This window comes from Carex rostrata, chromosome 9 (assembly GCF_964058835.1).
Source record: "Carex rostrata chromosome 9, lpCarRost1.2, whole genome shotgun sequence".
Classification (NCBI taxonomy): domain Eukaryota; kingdom Viridiplantae; phylum Streptophyta; class Magnoliopsida; order Poales; family Cyperaceae; genus Carex; species Carex rostrata.
The window spans coordinates 11,349,702-11,370,615 of NC_135926.1; the positions used below are offsets into that span (position 1 = coordinate 11,349,702).

Genomic DNA, 20,914 nt, shown 5'->3' on the forward strand with positions numbered 1-20,914 from the left:
TTCATAATAAATTATGTTTGAAGGACAAATTTTATATTTTTTTTAGTATTTGTTTACTATTTTTTTAAATAGATACAATATCAGGTTTTTGGATGGTCTAGAATCTTCTTAAAACAGTGATTTTGTATGTATCTAAAAAAATAGTAAAAATATTCCAAAAAAATATAAAATTTGATTTCCAGGCATATTTTATTATGAAAATTATGTTGAGCGATTCAGATCGACTATTCAAACTTTCAAAACGAAAATAAAATGTCGAGCATTATTATATCACAAAATCATGCATTTTTTTAAGAGAAATGTTCTGGTACCCCGAGCCATCAAACCCGAGCTCGTCCCCGAAATGGTTTAACTTGGTTTAACTGTCCGCTAATAATGAAAATTTGTTAATTTTCCATTAATTAACGCATCGATTTTTAACGCATTGCTATTTTACATTGATTGCTTTAAATGTTAGCTTTGCACGGTTTTGTCTTGCGCTTTAATTTCATGGACAGTCTGTTAGAAGGAGTTGTAATCACTAATCCCCGAGCTAGTCCCCCAACTTATTAACAGTCATGTAATCATTAATTAACTACTTACTTGAATGTACTTTAAAGTACTTTAAAGTACAATTTAAACCCAGTTAGCTCGGGGACGCGATGGGGGATTGGTTCTAATTTTAATTATGCAAATTAACAGCTTTTGATATTTGATAACTAAATACAATCTCCATTTTGAACAAGTAATCCATTAAATGAATATTTTTCAATGTTTGTAAACACAGGTTTATATGCTTTAAAATGTGTTTGTAAACACAAGTTTATATGCACAAATTTTCATTGCTTTGTTGATGTTGTTTTCTTGCCAGTATATATTGGTTTACTTGCTTTACACACAGGTTTATATGCTTTAAAATGTGTTTGAAAAATAAGCTTTAAAATGTGTTTGTAAACACAGGTTTATATGTACAAATTTTCATTGCTTTGTTTATGTTGTTTGCTTGCCAGTACATATTGGTTTACATGCTTTACTTGTTCACATGTACTGTTCTTAGCACATTTTTCACAAATGAAGAAAATTTGTGCTGGGGGACGCCCTTAGGGATTAGTACAAATTTAGAGGTGTAAATTTCGTGCTCGAGGACGCGCTTGGGGATTGGTTCCAGTTTAGATCTGTAAATTTTTGCTCGGGGACGAATACGGAGATTCGTTTTTGTTTTTAAAAATGAAAATTTAACTCATTTACAATGAAAGTTAAACACTTGAACGCAGTAGATTAAACACTTTCCTTTATATGTTTAAATTATACGATTGTTTCGCTGCATTTGGTGGTGCTTTTGTTAAATTTGTTTAACAGAGCGTTTTTCTCTTCATGCAGAGAAATTCTATACAATAAAGAAAGATTGATACTGTTATTGCGCTGTATGAAGTAAAACCTAATATTTTTGTCGCCGATATTCTAAAAAGTTGGGGGACGCGCACAGATACTTTGTTTTGGGTACAATTATCAGCTTCTTTTTTTTTAAATAGATACATGAATTTACGCCATTAAAGCCAGATCAGCTATTTCATTATTAACGAAATCAGATTGCGATTTAGGTACAGATTCAGATTCGATCTCCAATTAAAGCCAATCCATGATCATTTTAAAACCAAAGAGGGTCACCATCCATGAAGAATGTCGCCAGTCGGTGTCTAATGAGATTGATCATAAACAAAATGGTGTATCAGAATTCAGAGCCCAGAGGGGATTAAAGAAAATGCATGCAATGCAACAACTAGAAAAACAAAAAAAGGCTAGTTTGAGAAGCGACCCATTTGGGTTCCTTTACAAGCAATATCAACTGTTTTCTATGCGTTCAAGTACTTGTCTAATTAATTCAAAAAGAAAAAAAAATGCCTAGTGTGATACCAAGTCACAATCACATCAACTAGTACAAAAATTGGGGATATCGTACAATAGGGGAATCTAACAGTGACATGTGTCACACTCCTACAATCAAGGCCATTTATAACTCCAAAACCCCCTCCCCTCCCCCTATAGGGTCAGCTCCAGACGAGGGATGCGGAGGCAAGGAACGGCAAATTCTCTGTGCAGAGGTGAGAATTTCCAAAATCTGATCAGTTCAGACTAACTCACCTGCTCGAGAAGAGGAGAATCGGAGAGGGAGCGCACGCTATTCGGAGGGAAGCAACAAGGAGATTTTGGCAAAATCTGTCACTCCCGATTTAAGGTGTAGGTTTTACTCTTCCGAGGGTTCTCCCCGGTCATCCCGTCCCCTTCTTTCCCTTAATGAGGGTTTCCCCTCCGATACTAGAGTACAACCTTAAGGTAACAAAATATTTGAGGTTCCAATCCAGCTCGAGGTGGAATGAACATGCTTCTTTAATATTTGTGCTAAAGCAGATCGGATGGTCCGGATCTAAACTCAGAAAGGGTTAACACCTTTTTTCATCACAAAGAAGTATGATTTGATGTATTTAATGGGTTAGTTTCATCCTGGGTCACTCAATTTGGCTGCTAAATTAAAATTATGTTATATTTGTGTTTGCATAGTTGCAATTATTCTTGTTGCAATTGCGTCTCAGTTCTGAATACAGAGGCTGTTCTGAGTTCAGGGACAATATAGAAAGCATTTCTTATTTTAGGGACAACTTGTGTCATCATGGTTTTTATTCACTATGCTACAGATGCTCCTTTTAGAGCTTCTCTGGGTGGCTCTCTCCAACTGTCATAGGGTTTGCTTTCAAGAGAGGATATATGAAAAATGTCTAGAAGGATTGCATTATTAAGTAAAATTGACAGCTTCTTCTAACAGAACTACTTCCAAGCTGGAACTAGAAAACAAAATTTTGTTTTGTTTGTTATAGCCGTTGTTGTTACAGTGAATGGGTCATGCTGTCAGATTGTATTCAGCACATTTCATTGATCAAAAAAATTTCTCTAATATGCTTTTAGGAGGGAGAAAAACATTTTTAGATTTTCAAGCAAAGATAAAAAAAAAAGGCACCAAAAGAGAGGCTTATAAACTTAATTAAAATAACAAGCATGAAGATAATACAATCTAGTGCATGACCACAATAACTTACCTAAACTAACAAAACTTAGACAGCCATAACTGGAAACAACTATCTTAGAACAAGACTTCAAATCCAAACTAACTCTTCCCCAAATGAGGCCAATCTCAAATGACATGAGAAACCCATAACAAAGGGTGGATAAAAGAGTATAAAAAAACAAAGGTTGATAAAAATAGCAAAAATTGTCTCTTTTTTTTTTTAAATCCTTGGTAGTGACTACCAAGTTACAAAAATATAAATGTGTTTAATACAACCTTTCCTACAAAATAGCAAAAATTGTCATGAATGGCAAGTTGGCAACATTTTCACTGTGTTGAGATAATGACAGCCTTTTTCATCTCCAATGCCTTTTTATAAGGGGGAGCAATTGGGGGTTGCACTGGTTGTCTGGTTCCAAGCTCTGATAGGAGTGGGACCCACCTTGGATGCTCGGAAAGTCTGAAACTCTGAGTCATAAGTCATAACCACTGAGGTAATTGTGAATTTCCCAAAAAATAGTTTAATCTTGTTATATATCAAATTAGGCCTTTATTTAAAGAAATATGGATGAAATAGACTTTCAGTTACATTTTAACTTCATGATAATACATTTTTCATTTTTTAATTAAAATTAGTTTTATTCAGAACTACTAAGACTTTTAATTATCTCCCAGCTAAATTGCAATTAACACAAAACTGTGGAATGCTTTTGCAGAAAAAGGCACGGAATGCATCTAGGGGTGTTCATTGGTGCCGGTTTATTTGGTTTTTAACCGAACCGAAAATGTTTGGTTCTAATGGTTCGGTTTAATTGGTCCAGTTCAGTTCAAATTTTGATATTATTCGGTCTATATAGTTTGGTTCGGTTTTTAATCTCTAAATCTCCCAATAACCGAACCGACCAAAGAACTCTAACCATGTACCTAAAACCAGTGTTTTAAAATGCAATTTTGTTCATGCATGCGGAAGACCACTGCATACCGCATATGCAGTTTTGTTCATGCATGCAGCCGCATATGCGAATTTGTATGCGGAAGTACATATGCGGTTTTGCTATGCTTTGTTAAAGAAATATAGATAAAATAAAACTAATTTATATCTAAAGACTTGTTTAGTCTAGTGGTTTGTGTTCTTTACCATATTAAAAAGGTTACAGATTCTAACTTTCTCCACCGCAAATAACTTTTAGGTTTCTTTCATGTCCGCATAGGCCGTATATGTGCTCGTATATTCAAAACCGCATGAACTTGACTGCATGAGATTTTGTATGCGGAAGACCACTGCATAAGCATATGCGGCCGCATTTTAAAACACTACCTAAAACTCCCGTCCTTTCAGTAAGCGACTAGCCTCCTCTTAGCGTGATTTCACTTCACCCTGGTCAAATTGCAAACCACCCTCACCCACTCTACTGTTGTCTCTTCACCCATCAAATCGCCGAACCACCCAGCCCTCTCGCAATCTCGTTGTCTCGCACAATGTTGCGCTTCACAGTCAAAGCACATGTACGATTCAATTTCTTTACCCTTTTCGATCCTTTTTTATTTTCTCCCTCGGTTCAATTTCCCTATCCCATACGCTTTTGGTTAATTGGTTATTTAGTTTCCCTCTTTTCTCTCTGACTCTCTATCTCCGTTCAATGTCCTTCGTTTCGCTGAATCCACCTCACATCCCTAACCGACCCTAATTCTCATCTGATTATGGTTCATAATTTATGATGTTTTCCTAAAAAAAAAAGCACTTTGGGACAAATTAGAACAGAAAGTCAAAGGGAAGTTTGTGTGTAAAGGATTTTGTATATAGTGTAAGAATGATAAATCTAAAAAGAAGTTCCTTGTTTGCAACTTTGTACATATGTCAAGTTTTTTGTTAATCAATTCTGATTGTGATCTGTATGTATCAAATGCATGAAGTGGTGCTGTGGGGTACCTACTGGTATCTCCTGGTACCTGATTGAGGAAATTCAAGGGATAAGAGAGGTTCTGGCGCATGTGCCCTTTTGACATATTTTTTGTTTGTTTTAGTTTATTGCAGTTGGTTATATCATGTTTATTCAAATAGGAGGATAGTTGAAGAGGGTTGTTATTTAGTACTAAACCATGATGTAAAGTAGTTGTTTTATCATTAATATATGAGTTAATCTTTACAGTGGTACATGGGTGGTACAGTGGTACAATGTTTCATATTATTGCTGAATCTATTGTTTATATTGTATTAATCTCAACTTGTGATTTGTGAATGCCTTGTTTCAAAACAATCTCAACTAAACAATGGTTTGTTCGGTTTAACCGAACAAACCGAAATTTACTTTGGTTCGGTTTTAATCGGTTGCGATGTTTACTTTGGTTGGTTCGGTTCTATTTTTAAAAACCAAATAAAACTTTGGTTTGACTATATTATTTCGGTTTTAACCGAACCGAACCGATGAACACCCCTAACTGCATCAATTTAAACTTATTCAGAGGTAGGTTTTTGTAAATATTAAAATTTTGTCCTTTTTTGCAACTTATGGATAATATAGCAGCTCTTTTTAAAGCATTTCTCAAAGAAAAACAAAACAAGAATAAATCTAGGAAAAAATGGAACAACAAGGAGTGGGACACAAACCAGAACCAGAGTTATCAGAGGCAACAGAGAGGGTGCCAACTTTCTCGAGGTGGTAAAAATCTTTTGCATCAACATACGTCAGGTGGTGAATATTCCGCACACACCACCAAGCTCTGTTGAAGTTAGTGTGCTACAAATATATGTGTACTATTTCCAATCTCAAGCCAAATGATTTATGTGTACCATCAGATGCAAACATGTAGGTTATGGCATGGTCCAGTTGAGTTCTTATTAAAGAGTAAAATTTCGGTAGTACAACGGTGAATCGTTTTAAATAAAAATCAATGCCATAGTAAGAGACCCTTTATAATCAAAAATGTGAGTGAGCATGCACGCGTGCACACAGATGAACGATTAAAAATATAAGCAACAAACTGGTTGGCATACAACTACGGGAGTCAATGGGTCTGGTCGAATCGACATTATTGTATTATTTTCCTTAAACGGATAGGGCCCAACCTGACCCGACCCTTGACAGGTTAAGAATCTTGAACCAGTACCCAACCCATTTACTTGCAGGTCATTCACATGTCGGGCTGGGTACAGGTTGACTTGTGGGGTCGGGTCAAGAATTGACACACCTATACACAACCAACTCTGAGAGCAACTGACTTGCATCGGCTGCGTATGAAATTGGGTCAACCCATTTTGAGGTTATAAAAACTGTCAACTTACCAATACTTGAGTTGCACCTACCATTTGGTTTTGCAAATGTAACTTGCACAAAGAATATCTTCAGCTGTTGATAGAAAAGGTGAACCAGAGACATGAAAAACTTAAATCTGTTTTCCTTAATTCCTTTTCAGTAACAACCATTAAGTTTCTTTCCAAGGAATAATTGGTCTTCTAAAGTAAAATGGACTATTATAGGTCCTTTGTTTGCCTAATTTGGTAAAATAATTATGTTCAGTTAGAATCTCATTTAACTGTCCTTGTCCCCCAAAACAGAAATAAATATATATATATATATATATTCACTCTTTCAAGTGAAAAATGATTCTCTGGCAATTCAAACAAAATAAGAAAAACCGAATAAGTATCTACAAGTAACTAAAAGTATGAACTGTAATGCATCTCTTTCCTATTTATTAGTTGAAAGAAGAAATATCAAATACAAAAACAAGAGGTAGAATAGAATCTTACTTGACAGTAGAGAAGACAGCGTCTTTACTCTTTACCCCAAAATATTTTTGCAATAAACTTTCCACCCACTCTGAGTACATGTGTAACTGTTGTTAACGCCTATTTTTAAGATATAGAAGAGAGAGAAAACGCAGATACTGGTCAAGAAAGAAACAATATGCAATAAGCTTCTAAAATTGAAGCATAATGGCTGACACAGGCTGAAGTTATAAAAAAAATGAAGGCTATATGAATTATTTACGCATTAACACATTCATCCATTTAATGGATTCCATTATCACTAACTTGATAACATAACCTATTTATATTTCAAGCATGAAAACTATAAATATGAATAGGTGTCACTAACTGCCAAAATGAGTTGAGATTGAACAAATTCATACATATCATGAAGCCCAGTAACCACAATAGAAAAGTAATAAATAATAAACAACCTAATTATATTGATTTTAAGTAAACATGCCAAGCAAAATAAAAGTGGACTATTTTTTGCAAAAAATAATAATAAAAAATAACATAGTTGATAAACCATACCACTTCAGCTTAGTAATGTCACATTGAACTTGAATTACACCTACAATTGGAACCATTGGTTGCAAATCAATAGTTACAATAAGAGGTAGGTTCCCATCCCTAACAAAACATATACATTAATGCTATGGGTGAATCAAAAGTAATATTATAAATTCTAAACTCAATTAAACATCAACTAAAGGGTTTCAGCAAATTTCTGACCAACATGTTATGATGTTTAAAACCATGTAACTTTTACCTAGCTTTTCTAAAATTTGCAACTTGCAAGCATTAGCCAACCCTTACAGTGAAGTGAAGAGTAAGGTATATCCCTTTAGATGTGACAACTTAGCCCCTACTTCCAGAATGCATTATCTTTCTCTCGAGTTCAAACTAATCTGAAAACAAACAACATGAGTTTATGCTTTGGGCTCGCAGTGTGTCAATGTTCTGATGTCTTTTAGCATCTCGACATAATCAAATTGCTCTTGAATAGATATATACAAACTGGGAAGCCAAAGTATACGTTTATACAGTTCTTTTCTTCTTTCAAAATATTTACAAATTAAATGTTTGGTTAAAATATTATTGTGAGAAAAAGCTTTTGGGTATCTTTGTAAATCAGTTAAGCTAGAATATATGCTACAAATTATAATTCAAAGATGGTCATATTGATTAATTAGAGATGTTTACCTTGACAGAGGTGACAATTTGCCGGAACATATAACTTACAGTTCAAAACCTGCAAAAACAGTGTCATAATTCATTTTGAACATATAGTTAGAATTAAAGCTTGAGATTATTTCTATGGAATTAAAATTGGAAACGTTTCAAACTTCAATCCTATATTTTTACTCTATACTGCATGAAGAAAATCCTTCTCTTGACCATTCAAGGTTTCCCAAAATATCCCTTAATGAAAAATGAGGACACATCTCCAATAACAGCAACTTTGACAGAGAAGCAGACTCTCTGGTCAAAACCCAGAAATTATATCAGCTTTATTCACATTAAAGACTCTCTTCACCATACAACGAATACCCCACTGATTATGTCTTCACTCTTTAGCTCACTAAGAAAATCCCGTGTATATACCCCAATTAAGCACAATCTACCATAAGATAAGAATTAGGTTTATGTTACCTCTTACAGTAAGCAGCCTTAGAAAAAAAAAAAAATTTAGTATACTATGTGTTTTTACTGTGAAATTGCAGTCGTTCTTTTTATTTTGAAGCAGTTGTCTGACAACCTAAATTAGCTCACTACCATATTGATAAGGTATCACGACAAGGTCTACGAAAGCATATGTCAACCTTCAATTATAACATCAGGAACCTCAGTTTACTTTTAATAATGTTTTGAACATTTTGAAAATGCATCCTATAAAATAGAGAAAAATCTCTATCACAAATTTATAGAACACAGAGAAAAAATGTACAATTCGAAATTGCAAAGCTATAGTCAGTTAGTAACTTTAGAACAACTATTATTTCAAGAAATTGATTTTCGTTCTGCTGTTGAGTCAAAGAAAGGTAATCCAATTCAGAAAGGAAATGAATCGAAGCATTTCCATTTTCGGTACATTCTTTCCAATGCAGAACGGCCATTTCATCTTCTGGAAAGGGCAACCTTATTTGTAGTCATAGGATGACCATATGACAGGCCTGCTAATGAGCGGGTTTGAGTCCAAACTCGGCCCGGTTCAATTTATGAAGTCTGCAAGGCCAGGCCCGTTCGAACTCGGCCCGGATTTCAGAAGAGTAAGCCTGAACTCGGCTCATTTAGCATAAATTTATCCTCACTGTTACCCAATCCATCCCTACAATATCCTCATCTATCCAATCTTATTCAAAGCAGGCATTTTCTTGGTAGGGATGCAGATAACAGTATCATCTGTAGTGTACTGAAACAGCCAATATGTTCAATGTGGCATAAGTATGATCTGGCTGTGGCAAAGCTTATATACTATAAACTCATAATCTTTAACAGATTCATTCAGCACTGATGGACTTAAAGAGCAAATACACATCATAAAATAAAAAATGAGGCATGAAATTATTAAGATGTAAAACACTAGTAATGAAGGAATGGAAAAAGGTAAGAAATTTTGACTCCAGCTTCCAGGAGCAGCACACAAATCAACCCCACATTTCACACCGGCACCCAAAATATTGGCAATTATTAACAAAAAAAACACAGTAACAAGTTATTGCAGTGATATATCATGCAAATGAGAAAGAGGCTTATTCCACATTAGTGCTGACTAAGATGACAGTAAGGAAAAAAAAATGATGCAGATGAAATGTCAGGGACCAAAGTTGTAAATTATTTGGAACTTCCAGGACCAAAACAGGAACTGGACAACCTTGAGGATAATTATTGATAATTGACTTGAAAAAAGCTTACAATTCTTAGGAAGGAGTAAACAAGAAGAAATAGAAGAAAAAAATGAAAGATGGGACAGAATCATTGAAGAAACCATCATAAACGTTGAACTCCTATTCGATTTGGAGAAGCTTGAAAGCACTGCGCGCACGCCATGCTTCCTCCTTGACCTTCCTGTAGTATATGTCCCTTTCGTCCTGTGACGCTTTTCCCATCCTCTCTCTCTCGTCTTCAAGAGAAAAAACTGGAAAGTTCAATGCAACTACGATAAAAGTTACGGATCGATCGATCCTTTTGCCTTTTAGATGTTAAACCAGACCAGCATTATGTAACAAATGAACTGGCTTAGCACTAGCACTAGCACTTGAGTTTGAACTCGGGTCCGTTCATTAAATATTGGCACGAACTTCTACATCTTATGTTTGGGCCGAATTAATTGGGCCCGAATCCTGTTTGGATTATCCGAATTCAAACTCGAACGTTTGTCAAGTAATGCGGAAGATCCGGACTTGCGAACCCGTATCCTCTCAGGTATTGCACAATTATTTCAGAGGATCACTTACTTTACGGTTTGAGATTAAATCTCAACCGGCTTGGGATTCGGGTCACTGTAGGGGGCCCCATTTTTTGGCTTTGAGATTCGTGCCACGTTAAAAAGTACGGTTAAGATCTAGTAATTGTAAAAGATTCCCTTATCAGGTACTGGAGAGGATGTGAATTCCGGACTTGCTGAACAACTGCGTTCTCAGTAACTATTAATTACTGCAAAGTTTCTTTTTTTTTTAGAGAGAAGATTACTGAAAAGTTGAATACAGCCAGTGGGTCAGTGGGACCTTTTATTGCAGCAAGCAATAGTCCATTGTGCTAAAACAAAACTTCAAAAATATGAATTTGTTTGTTTTGTATAGTCAGCGGTAAAGACGGTCACTAACAAATTATATTGATAACAAAGATAAAAGGTTATTTACAAAGTTTGAAAAGAAAATAAAAACCACGCATGTTCCTATACAAGACAATTCACAGTCCGTGGTTCATCTCATCCTATCCTAGCTCCCAAGTCCCAACAATAATTAAACTTTGTTACTGGTATCGTAAAATATCCTTCTCCAGCGAATTATGTCTCTACCGCGTAAAACTTGAAACTTGAAAGTGTAATCAAAATTATTTGGAATTGTTGTTTTGCGAGATAATAATAATTGAAATATTATTGAGAATAGAGTAATATAGAATGATATAAATAGTCTTTGTCAATAAAGATGTGTAGTAGAGTATTAATTTTGTTGTTTTTAGAGGGAAAATAGATGACAGGCTGACGTCAAAGTTCCAAAAAAAAAAAATTCAATTTTAAAAAAAAATGTAGGAATGAGATTATAATTCACATTGTAGCGTATGTAGATTGAAAAAGAAAAAATTGGTTTGAATTTCAAAACGAATCAAATTAGTTCGTTTTTAAAACAAATCAAACCCAATACAGATTGAAATTGGTTCGAATCAAAACTCAAACTGAGTCTGACTTAGTTCAAAACTCTTCTTTTTAGTTCTAAACTTTGTTTTAATTTCGAACAAATTCAGTTTGACACTGGTTCAAATTGCACCGAATTAAACTCGAACTCTTCTTTTCAGTTCGAAACCCTACTTCAATTTCAAACCAATTCGATCCAAAATTAGTTCGAACTCAAACTGGATTAAGTTCGTCGGTTCAATTTGTTTGCAGCACTACTCCTAACCAACTAACAAAATCACTTTAGAATAAAGAAAAATTGTCGTGAAACTATTAATAAGAGAATTACCGAAATAGGTCGTCACAAAATTTTAAAAAAAGAATATTTACAAAAGTTGCAATTAAGGAGCAGAAGTGGGCTCCCAGTCCCACGTTACCATGCTTTTTTTTTTTTTCCTTCCCCTCTCAAAAGTGCCCATGCTGGTTTATTCTGTCAACCATTGTTAAATCTAACAGAATAAAATAACAAATTCTGTGTTGTAGGCAAACGAATTGTAACTTAACGTGGATTGATTAGAAAAATAAAAAGTTGGTTGTTTACCGCATCTAACAATTAACAATTAAAGAATTAGAACTAATCTGGGACATTCCTTTGAACTTTTGTACTGTACCAAACCAATTGACAATCCAACCCCAATTTTATTTCATAGTTTGTAAACAGCAAACGCAAAGCTGGGCAACCCATGTGATGGTTTTTCCAAAAAATGAAAACAAGCTTAGATATGACATGTGCAACAATACTAAACAACTAATTTATTGAAGATTCTGTAATTGACAAAGAGAAGAGTTTATGTAAGTAGGCCCTCAAATCATGTTATATATAACTAAAACTAGGAGGGTTCCAATACCTCATGTATTTTATACTTTATTATATCTCATATTTTATATCATTGTTTTTAAAGTATAAAATGTCGATCCGAACTGCTCAACATGATATCCACATTAAAATATATTCGGGAATGAAATTTTATAGTTTTTAAAAATTGTTTGCTATTTTTTAAAATAGATACAAAATCATTGTTTCTGGACCGTTCAAATACAGGGATTTTGTGCCTATCTAAAAAATAATAATAAAAAAAATTCAAAAATTATAAAATGTCATTCCAAGCATATTTTAGTATGAATATTATGTTGAGCGATTCAGATTGACAATTAGAACTTTGAAAACAAAGATATAAAATATGAGGTATTGGAAACTTTCTCAACTAAAATTGGAAGGCAATAAATTCAACTATCTTAAATATACATTTAGGGCCCGTTCGGCCACATACTATTCACCGTGGAAAAAAAAAATTTGCTCAGAGCTAGGTTTTTATTCCCACGGTGAATAGTAAAATTCAGTTCAAAATTTTTGATTCCCATTCCTATTCCCTACTGGGTTGCCGAACGGGCCCTTACGTTGTAGTGTTAAAATGGCATCCTTTAATTAACAAGTTCTATGTACTTGCAACTATCATATTTTTTTTCTGTTAGAAGGTACATTGGATTGAGTTTTACTTCTAAATGCTTGAAGCTCAATGTTCATTATTTGCAAGAAATCACTAGAGTTGTTTTGATTAGATAGGCTCATCATTAGATGTTTCCCATCCGTTCATAACTTCATATTATGAGCATAATAGCACTAGTTTGGCTTTTTAATGGACCCATTTTATCAAACTTGATTAGCTCAAAATAGTTCCAATCTGAAATTCTCAGATCAAAAACAGACCCGCCCCCCCCCCCCCCCCCGGATCATAGGATACCATCATCCCATCCGTCTAAACCATGTGGTATGTGGATCTGCTTAGCTATAACTAATAATTTTATTTTTAAAAAAAGGACAGAATTGGAAAAAGCATATAATTAGCCTTGCTTTAGAAGTTTTATTCAACAAGCAAACCAAGAAAAGTGACACAACTTTAATATGCATCAATTTTGTTGTTTAAATACTAATCACTTTTGAATGAAAGAGACTGTTGTCAACACAAGTACACTTCAATTTCGTGGAATTAGTCATTTATCCTTGTACCCTGTAAAATATAAAAGTTCTCACTTATAACCCTCTTAAAAACACTATTAATAAAAGAAAAAAAACAAAAAACAAAATAGTCTTCATTTGTTAGTTCTATACAGAAGAGTAATACCTCCGTGGGCCCGACATTTTTAAAAATACCATTTTGAGAAAATTAATAAATCAAAACACCATTTTCAGAATTTTTTATTAAAAACAGCATGGCCGCTTCTGTAGAAAGCGGCCACATACAATCGGGCCGCTTTGGAGGGCAGCGGCCACTGGAAAACAGAAATTTTGCTTTTTTGCTTTTTTTTTTTTTTTTTTTTGAAAACAGAATTTTTTTTATTATTTTTATTTTTTGTATTAAAATATTAGAAATGTTGAATATATTTCTTTGAATATAGATGGAATGCAATATAATTTGATTTATTAGAAAGACTGCAACAAATAACCCGGATCAATATTTTTCAGGCCGGATTTTTCGCGGCTGTAAGAAAAATTAATATATTTCTTTATGTGTTATTGGAAAAAAAATAAAAATGTTTAGATTCTGAGTTATTGATCCCGGTTCAAAAGTCACTTCTAGGTAATCCAGAAAATATTATGATCCTTCTAGTACATTTAATTTATAAAAAGTTGTATCTATTTTTGAAAAAAAATAAATACTTTAATTTATTTAATGATTGTTTTTAAAAAATAATTCTCAAAATAGATATAATTTTTTATAAATTAAATGTATTAGAAAGATCACAATATTTTCTGAATTATCTAGAAGTGACTTTTGAACCAGGATCAATAACTCAGAATCTAAACATTTTTATTTTTTTCCAATAACACATAAAGAAATATATTAATTTTTTTTACAGCCACGAAAAATCCGGTCTGAAAAATATTGATCCGGATTATTTGTTGCAGTCTTTCTAATAAATCAAATTATATTGCATTCCATCTATATTCAAATAAATATATTCAATATTTCTAATATTTTAATACAAAAAATAAAAAAAATAAAAAAATTTCTGTTTTCAAAAAAAAAAAAAAAAAAAAAGGAAAATTTCTGTTTTCCAGTGGCCGCTGCCCCCCAAAGCGGCCCGATTGTATGTGGCCGCTTTCCACAGAAGCGGCCATGCTGTTTTTAATAAAAAATTCCGAAAAGGGTGTTTTGGTTTATTAATTTTCCGAAAATGGTATTTTTAAAAATTTCGGTCCGTGGGCTTAGCAGGGACATTTTGAACCAAGAAGTGTTATTAGACTAATTTGAGATTTAATAGGGACTAGAACGAAATTTGCCCCTTCATGCTTTACAATTTCGCTGTTGGCCGTTTTCACCAACCTTTTTTTCTCAGGCCGACCTAACATGTAGGCTTGTTAGCCATTATTGTGCAAAAACAGGTGCACATGATGTAATCATTGATATATTAAATATGCAGAAAGATTCAAAACTATATTTTATATATTGGGATGATGCTACATTAACTTTTACATGAAACCCTCCCTCATACCTCAACCATTCCATTCCTTCTGGAATAACTACATTCTACACCTTGCTACCCTAAATTTTTTTATAGATACACCCTTCGAAAATTACACCAACTTTTTTACCTTACCCACAGTAGTTCTACTTGGTTCTTTCCACAATATCTAACAAGAAGGATCTGGTCCAAAATTCTCCCTCCATTATTTCAAATACTAGAGTACCGTTCAGGTGGGTCCCATCCTTCGAACCGAATCTGCAAGATAAACCCGGCATTGTATCAAGGTCTTCTCAAGCCGGAACCCAGGAACAACTGTGAACCCGACGGTGTTTGGCCTTTCTTCCTCCCACTCTTCAGCCACACTCTCCATATACACCTCAGAAAATCGGGATTCGCTCTTGACCTGAAAAATGGGGCCCACCTCTTCGTCCAAAGGCCAATCCTCCTCAAAGGAGAAGAACAAACAGTGCAACAACCAGACCCGCCTTGCCATCTCTGCGAATTCCGCAAACCATGCTGAGTCAGGGAAACCGGGACCCGCACTCACCAGAGCCCGTTGTTCAAGCCGTCCGAAAAAGGATGCCTCCATTTTCGGATGTACAACGGATAAGTACTTGGCCCGACAGAATTTACCAAATCCCTCCCACTGAGCATCCTTCCCATCCAAAAGCTGTTTGGTCTTCAGAGATTTCACCACAGTAAATTCCTCAAAGAACCGCTGCGGGTCCCACCCTGACCGCTCATCCAGAAAACTCAGGTTAAAATCACGGTAATGGAAGTTAGAGAACATTTTTTGGCACACATAAGACTCGAAGAAGAACCTCCTATGACTCGTCTTTAACAACTGCACACCAGGGTGCACTGCACGTGCAGCCGCAGTTACATCCCACCCAGCCATATCCATCTCCTTTACCAATGTTTTAACAAAAGACCGAACTGACTTGACTGTGCAGCGCAATGCAGCCAGAAAGTGTGTTGGGTTGAGACCTGACACATGAAGTCCATCAAGTGCCGAGAGCGTTCGGCCTGGATACAACTGCATATCGAGTGAACGAGTCTGCATCTGTAGATCTCGCAACTCATCCTCCATCAACTGAAGTTGTTTCTCCCTGGCACCTGCTTCGGCTTTACTCTTTTGCACAGTGATCTCATACGTTTTAACAAGACTCTCCTGCTCCCTCAGATGAGCTGTTAGAGGGGAAATGTGTTCCTTCTCTAGCTGATTCTTAAGATACGAGTGCTTCAGCTCTGACAGTTGCTTCAGCTCGGACACAACAGATTGATCAGCCAACTGGATAGTGTCAGGATTATATGGTGATTGAGCCGACTGAAGTTGTGCATAGGCTGCCTTGATGGCTGACACACTAGCGAATAAATTAGCAACTAGAGACTCGAGTGCCTCTCTCTGCTGTCTCCTTTCAAGGTAGCTTTTTTCTTTGTTGGGTTTGTACAGTTTGTCGAGGTTTGCCGACAGCTTGAGCTTGTCAATGCTGTCAGCTTCATCAGAGGAGACCACCCCAGTGACTGCACCGCCTCCGCCACGACGGAGCTTGAGAATCTTGGTGAAGGTTTTTGCGAGGTTCCCTAGGTTGGGTGGTGCGGCTGGCTTCGCTGATTCCATTTTCAATATTTTCTATTTCTCAATTTGTTTTCAGCTATCAAACTTCTCTGCACAGAAGAAAGAAAAGGTTAAGATCTTGAGTTAAGAAACAAGTGCTTTTTGGTCAGAGGTTTTGGTATGGGGTGAAGAGAAAGAAGCTGTGTTGCCATGGTGGTGTACAAAATTAAAGGAGGTATGGGGTACTAATAAAGAAATTAATTATTATAAAGATGCTATTATAATGTTGAACATAAACAAATGGAAATCAGATTCTCGTATTGATGGCAGTAAGTTGGAAATAAAAAAGGGAATAATTCCAAATAAAATAATAAAAGAATATAAAAGGTGTACTTGGAGGCAGGATTTGGCTTTATATAGATAGATGCTAAATCTACAATATGCAGCTTAGGGTAGCAAGGTGCCCGTTGGGAATGACATAAAGTGTCAAATGACAAAAATACCTTTTGTTTTGATTTGAAACCACAAATTCAAAATGGGAGACTAAAGTTTGGGCTCACCAAAATCAAACCAAAATGGATCAGAGTCTATATAGGAAATGATGGGTTTTTTCATAAATTGACTTCAAAGGTCACGAGGGATCTGTGATTAAAAGTATATTAACTATGAAAAGTATACACGTAATTTCTTCATCAAGGAAGAGAGTTCCATTGTCTCTCAGGAGTCAGGATTATACTTTCTTGGTGGCAACAGACATCTCCAGTTTTTCTACTAAATGGAGGAGGAGATGAACAACAAAATATTCAACTGATGTTGTCCCCCACTATCAAGTTTACAATCTAATCCCCTGTAACTTCCTCATTTGGCCCCTCAAGTGACTCTTAAGTAGAATTCCCCAAATTAACATCTTGATCCATTACTTGGTTTAAATACGAAATATAAATCTTTGTGGTTAGTGTATCTTGTGAGCAGTCGGTTCTTTCTGAAATTTACAAAATCTGAAGACAACAGGTTTTGAAATATATTATTTTGAAATATCACTAGTATATCATCTAAATCATATACCTAAATAGATCAACGATCCAAAATACTGTATCTTTGACAAAATATCCTATAATTATAACATATATTAAATCAAGTAATAAAAATTATCACTCCAAAATATACTAATAAACACTTAAATGTAAATGTCTAGCATGTATTCAAAATATATCAAAATAAAAGGGCATATTCGTCATACTAGAATTTTCTGCAATGTCACCATCATGCAAGATGGCAAACTTATTAGTTCTTTCTGTTAGAGCATAACAAGAGAACATGTGCGATTTTCAGTTATGAACTGTTAATTAAAGAACCCAAATGATAAGGATACCCTCCAAGAAAAGTATAAACCTTACAATTTCTCGCATTCTTTGACTGCGAACTGATGGCATCTCAACAAGCTATTTTTATGACAAAATTTGACAGAATAGCCAAATTTTGCAGAAAGTTTTGTGGGGACCGATTGTTTTCCATGTAGAACTCAGACGATTGGTTGCTCTTATTGCTGACAGATTGGGGGTTTCGAAATGACATTTTAAATACAAAATTTTCCTCAAAAGTTTTGCTCATTTAAATGGTTAATTCGTTGACAATGTTTGCGTAGTTTACTTTTGTAGGCAGAGCAAACTGGGTATTTTATTTGGTTAAGTTTCCAGAAAGAGGCTACTAAATATTTGTTAGACACTAGGTCTATCTATCAGGTACCCCACATCTGGTTTTATTTTATTTAATTATTCCTCCTCATTTACCTTGCCATTTACTCCAAACTCCAGGATAACACTCATTGCTCATTCTTATGCTAGTCATAATGTGCTCTATGCATGCTAGTCAAATTAAAATTAGACAAACAACTAACCACTTTGGCATTGGATAGAACAGCTTGTCTTTAACTAAACTTCCTTCCCAACATATATTAAAAAGAATACCGAAATTATCAAGGGATAATTATTAGTATATACCTTTTTTTTTCTCTAATAGGAAAGTTATTGCTAAAGAAAACAACCCCACTATTAATAGAAGAAAGGAAAATTGATTGGATAATCACTTGAGAGTTCTAAAATCTAAAGACATGAAAGAATGTCCATCAACAAGGAGAATAGAAGGAAATACCCAAAAACCTATACCTACCACAAGACAATAAAGCAGCCTTATTGGTTCACACTTTATCAATATATTTTGTCTCCTCTCCATTTCCAACAAAACTGGAGAAATGCCTCACATCCAAATATGCTATAATTCATAAGTAGATATATGAAGAACAGCTGTATAGGCATGATGCAGTAATAACATACCAAATTGACAATCTAATCTCAGTCAAATAATGGAGTTCATGCAGCAGCTACAAGAAAGAGAGAAGCCTCCATTTTAAGGTAGAATGGAGAGGATGAAAGCAACTTCTCTTCCTATAGCACTGGAACCAATAAGAAGTCATTACCCAGATTAAAAAACCAATTAAGATTGGCTTTTATCATGGAGCCAACTGAAAGAGAAAATCAATCAGTCTATCTAATAAAGTATTTTTGTCCTCCTCTCCAGTCCAAATCCGACAGCCCGTTAAATTTTAATGGTCCAGATTGCATTGCACATTGTCAGGTGCTTCCATTTCAGTACAGACTGGAGACCATCCTACTGTTAATGAATATCTAGCGAACACTTGTGGGATAGCAATTGTTGCATCTTTATTTTTGTTTCTCAGGTTAGGTAGGTAACAAGTATATAAAATAGAATACTAACGCCCCATTGTCTAAGGATGGAATCCAAAGTGGGTTATATAAATCAACAAGTTCCCACTTGCCACTTATCTCCTTTACTTTTTTTTTTTTTGATTGACACTTATCTCCATTTACTACCGACCAGAGAGAATATGAAGTACGGAATCACAAATGGCCGTGTAATTATTATTTTACCAACATTACTATTTATTATAACTATTTCCTTCTGTTTATTTCTTTGACATCTCTGGTACTCAGTACACTTGCCATGCACGTATAACAGCTGGAGTCAAAGGAACCATCATTAATTGAGATTAACGGTCCAGATCAAAAGATCGGTCGTACTAGTCAATGCGGGACCATGTGAAGTGACAAGTCGGTCAGTGAACCGCACGCTCGGTCTATAATTTAATTCCTGGACTCCATAATATTTTATGAAAATAACTATAACAAATCCTGAAATATTAATGAGCTACTAAACGCCTCAATAGTCATTACAACCCCCAAAGGATACTAAATGGAAATGGTAAAAGCCCCAAGTTTACATGGTTCTAGACCGAGTCTACCTACGAACACCCATTAAATTAACAAATTTCGCAACAGCAAAAACAACAAAAAGGAAAGGAATTTCAAAAATGACAGGTAAAGTTTCAAAATTTCTTAATGGGATCTAGAAGAATCATGACTCAGTGCCAGAAAAGAAAAGTAATCACAAAAAAGGAACAAAAATCCGAGAAAAAGCGACGAAAAACAAAAACAAAATCGAAATATTTCTTACTAGAAAATACAAATTGCCATTGGGTACTTACAAGATCAAAGCTTTCCAGTAGTAATCAGGATTGGAAGAGCTCCCAATCGAAAAGCGATCTCACCATGCTCCACGAACTGAGAAGGTGTTGTCAAATCGATTTCCCTTCCTACTTTCTATCCTTTTCTCTGTTCTCCTTTCTATTGTTTGTGGAGTGGAGCGGGAGAGAGGGAATTGTTTCGCGCGAAAGAGAATAAACGACAAGAGGAGGAGGGGAGAAAGAGAGAGCGATTGGATGGAAATCACGGTGCAGTGGAGATAATAAGGCCGGTCCCAGTTGGCCTATTTTGTCGCTTTATTTAGTGAATTTAATGCAGTGGCAAAAAGTAACTGTAGCCCCCTTTACTTTTCCATAATTGCCCCATTTTTTCATCGAGGTACAATTTCTTATGTATCCCTCCAAAATCTCGTAATATCGAGCAAGAATCATAATGTTTTCATACGAGACTCACCAATATTTCATTTTTTTTTTGCATGGAATAAATTGATTGTTATTCTATGTCCAATAGAACGATCAAAGTATCGAGATCAGAATCAATACAATAAATCGGAATGAAAAAATGATAAAATTCTTTCTTTAGCTGGATAAGAGGCGGATGTAACCAAATGGATCAAGGCAATCAATTATGGATCCACCATGTGTGGTTTCAATTTCTGTCGTTCGCCCATTCTATTATTTTGAATTTCAAATATTCAATTTGAAATATTTCTATTTACAACGACAAAGAATTAAGCTATTAATAATAATGTTACTAATGAGTTAGGCTAATATGACACTAGTGTTATATCAAACTAAATAACACCACATCTTAAACCCTTAGATCTGCTTTAAGATTCGTACTATCCGCTTTTACTGTTCAAGCACTTCATTTTGTACGAATCTTAAAGCAGATCTAAGGGTTTAAGATGTGGTGTTATTTAGTTTGATATAACACTAGTGTCATATTAGCCTAACTCGTTACTAATGATATGAACTTTCATAACTCAATTTAAAACTATTTCATATATAATTATCAATTTCATCATTTTCTTTAGAAAAAATGATATCCACGTATAATCACCATTGAAATTATATTCAAGAATTGAACAATTGAGTCACCAATAAAAAATAAATTGAAAAATCTTTATGATAATATC

At 34.8% G+C, this 20,914-nt stretch overlaps 1 protein-coding gene and 1 long non-coding RNA gene across 5 annotated transcripts; both read right to left on the reverse strand.

The window, feature by feature from the left end:
* Positions 1–4,967: 4,967 nt before the first annotated feature.
* Positions 4,968–9,937, reverse strand: LOC144559750 (uncharacterized). 3 transcript variants are annotated; one of them, XR_013513226.1, is made up of 6 exons: positions 9,711–9,937; positions 7,998–8,046; positions 7,564–7,702; positions 7,141–7,365; positions 6,792–6,890; positions 4,968–6,387 (listed from the first exon to the last, which is right to left on the reverse strand). It is a non-coding gene; the product is annotated as an uncharacterized LOC144559750 (long non-coding RNA). The 3 variants fall into 3 exon arrangements; XR_013513227.1 differs by having other exon boundaries at positions 7,141–7,702; positions 9,784–9,937; XR_013513225.1 differs by having other exon boundaries at positions 7,141–7,702.
* Positions 9,938–14,619: 4,682 nt separating this feature from the next.
* Positions 14,620–20,018, reverse strand: LOC144559749 (protein GRAVITROPIC IN THE LIGHT 1). Of its 2 annotated transcripts, none has more exons than XM_078308863.1 (2): positions 19,779–20,018; positions 14,620–16,326 (listed from the first exon to the last, which is right to left on the reverse strand). In XM_078308863.1, exon 2 carries the CDS (start codon positions 16,277–16,279, stop codon positions 14,885–14,887), a length of 1,395 nt encoding a protein of 464 aa, XP_078164989.1. In that variant the 5' UTR covers positions 16,280–16,326; positions 19,779–20,018; the 3' UTR covers positions 14,620–14,884. The 2 variants fall into 2 exon arrangements, with proteins under 2 accessions (XP_078164989.1, XP_078164987.1); XM_078308861.1 differs by having other exon boundaries at positions 14,620–16,324; positions 19,775–20,003.
* Positions 20,019–20,914: the final 896 nt, after the last annotated feature.

What these genes read in the sequence shown, in the direction of transcription:
- LOC144559749 (XM_078308863.1), bottom strand. Translation starts at nt 16,279, where the DNA reads ATGGAATCAGCGAAGCCAGCCGCACCACCCAACCTAGGGAACCTCGCA.